At 39.5% G+C, this 2,511-nt stretch overlaps 1 protein-coding gene across 1 annotated transcript; it reads right to left on the bottom strand.

Annotated features, from left to right (window-relative positions):
* Positions 1 to 738: 738 nt before the first annotated feature.
* On the bottom strand, positions 739 to 2,226 carry LOC105108026 (UPF0481 protein At3g47200-like). The gene has a single exon (XM_011002164.1). It carries the CDS (start codon positions 2,224 to 2,226, stop codon positions 739 to 741), a length of 1,488 nt encoding a protein of 495 aa, XP_011000466.1.
* Between the last annotated feature and the right edge of the window lie 285 nt (positions 2,227 to 2,511).

The raw sequence follows: 2,511 nt of genomic DNA, 5'->3' as shown, positions 1-2,511 counted from the left end.
CTCCCGTGGATGTAGGCGGTTTTGCCGAACCACGTTAAATATTGTGTCAGTGTGTTTGGCCTTCTATGAGCAAATATCAGTACATCACCGGTCGGAATTCCCAACAATGGACTCTATTGACAGGATAGATCGCCGCTAGTAAGAAACAGTAGATCAGGTCCAAATTCCATTATTTAAGCCTCTGTTTTGTGTTTTTTTTTTCCTTAAAAAAAATTAATATAACTTTTTTGAGACTTTATTTTGTAGTGATTTTTAATTTGGTTCCACAAACCCAGATCTCGGTGTTTGCGAAATCTTACTTGTGCAGTTATGAAAATGAATATACAGTCACCGTATATGGATTGCATTTGCAATTCTGCTACGTAGGACTTAACATGGCACTTGTTATAATGCCAGAAATAAATGAGTTAAAGTGAGCATTTTTCTTGCCTGTAGTGGGTGTTTAAGTAAATCTAATATACTTAATAATTTGGAGACTGATTTCTAATAACTAACAATAATTATATGTAAGTACTTAACCAAACAAAAACGCAAACAGGTTAAACAACAATATGGAGAGCATCGAAGACAGAAATGTACGAACTCTAAATAAGTCATAACACACAGAAACGTTTTGCTTAAAACCTCGTATACTCATGATAGGATAATACATGAGAGGCGCAACACATAGCGACTAGCCAAATGATCCTCTCTGTTGATGAAAAAAAGAAAGAAAACACTCATTCACGAATATGGTATTTAGGGGTTAAGGGCAGCATTTGTGGCAGGCATTTTGCAGATACCGAGATCTGGGTTTGTGGGAACTATTACTACGTAGGCCTTTATGGCACTTACTATGAGGCCATATATAAATGAATACTTTAAAACGGAGGAATAAATAGGACCCTTATAATGAAGGATCCATCGCTTGAACCCGTTTCTATAATGCGATTCGATGGCACTTTTAACCTGGACGTAAGCATAGGGATTGGGCACTAAGTAATCCGATATCTGATTGAACAGTTCTGCTACCTGTTTGTCGTTTCCAAGAGTACTGAAGAGTACGCCTTTTGTTCGCAGCTCATTCACATCTTCGGGGTTATCAATCAATGAATCCATGAAGCATATGTAAGAAGTGACCCAAAGCTTGTCAATGTCACCGAGGCATGCTTCGTAGGCTACGAGGTTTAAGAGCAGGGGCTTGGTTGAGTCATCTATGCTTAGTGGAGGAATGTAGAGTCTTCCGGCGAGTACTGTTCTCCTGAACTCGACATCGGTGAAAAAACTAGTCTTGCTTGGTTTGAAATGGATCCCAACATTCCTAAGTTCCTTGGCAGGAAAATACCGGCCAGACCAGGTCTTACGAGAATCATCCCTGTACCAGCTTTTCCGTGTACTAGCATCGGGGACCTCTTTGCTTCCAACAAATTTGAAATGAAAAAGTTCTAGAAGATGGGCAGGCTTACGAGGAGTCATCTCACTTTCCTGGCCTTTTGGATTTGTACTTGACAATATTCTGCAAAATTTTTGTGAAATGGTTAGTAAATTTTTTTTTGTCTTTTCCCTGCATGACTCTCTCTGAGTGGGCTTTGAACGAATATGCTTGAAGAACGCTTCAAACAATTCTATTTTCTCTCCTCCGAACCCCAACCTCGTCAATTCATCAAGAACTTCATAAGGGAGTTGGTTCTCTAGTAAGAACAAATCCCTTGCAACCAAAACGACATCGTGACTAGACATTTTTAATTTCTCAGGTTGCTTTAGCAGGCAGAAGAGGAATTGAAGAATGAAACAACCATCAAAAAACATCATCTGGGCAAATTCCTTGTTCTTGAGCTGGCTTGATTCATCCTCTATATAGTATTTTCTTACTCTGCTGGCCACTTGCTCAACCCTACGGTACATTTCTTGGTACTTTTCTTTGTACCGTTCTTGATTGAAGTCATTTACACAATCCTTGACAAACTGGCGGGCGAATGTAACCTTGAGCTTCTCCATTGCCTTGAGTTCATCTTTCCCATGGTGATAGGGACCGATGGAGACAAGAGATGGATCATAGCATTCCTCGTTCTGTTTAATTTGACGAATTGTCGACGGAACCTTTGGAAACTTTGGCAGGTTGGAAAAATTGATCTCTTCATTGGTGGCAGCCATCATGCTGTCAAGCAATCCATAGTGGATGTCTTCTCTTGTGTCAGCTATCGTGCTGTCCTGACACCCATACTGGCTTTGCCCGGTGGAAGACATCGTTATGTCATGGCTTGAGATCACGATTTCCTGCAGATTCGCACTCATTATTGGTGCGTGCAGACTATTAAAGGAGGAGATTTTAACTATTTTGTTTCAAGCACATCAATAAAAGGATACGAGTCCATTATATATAGGACTTCAAAATATTGAAGTAGCTTTTGGTTTGGAATATTTTAGCTTGCTTGGAAGTAGAGCTTAATATTGTTGGCTAAAGCTAAAGGAATAATTGGATTTATTTACTGGTGTTATTTCTCGAACTTTTGTTTTACAGGGAATGTATGA

The sequence above is a fragment of the Populus euphratica genome, unplaced genomic scaffold, assembly GCF_000495115.2.
Source record: "Populus euphratica unplaced genomic scaffold, PopEup_1.0 scaffold179.1, whole genome shotgun sequence".
In the NCBI taxonomy this organism is placed as follows: domain Eukaryota; kingdom Viridiplantae; phylum Streptophyta; class Magnoliopsida; order Malpighiales; family Salicaceae; genus Populus; species Populus euphratica.
This window is presented reverse-complemented; position numbering and strand designations above follow the sequence as displayed.

What these genes read in the sequence shown, in the direction of transcription:
- LOC105108026 (XM_011002164.1), bottom strand. Translation starts at nt 2,226, where the DNA reads ATGTCTTCCACCGGGCAAAGCCAGTATGGGTGTCAGGACAGCACGATA.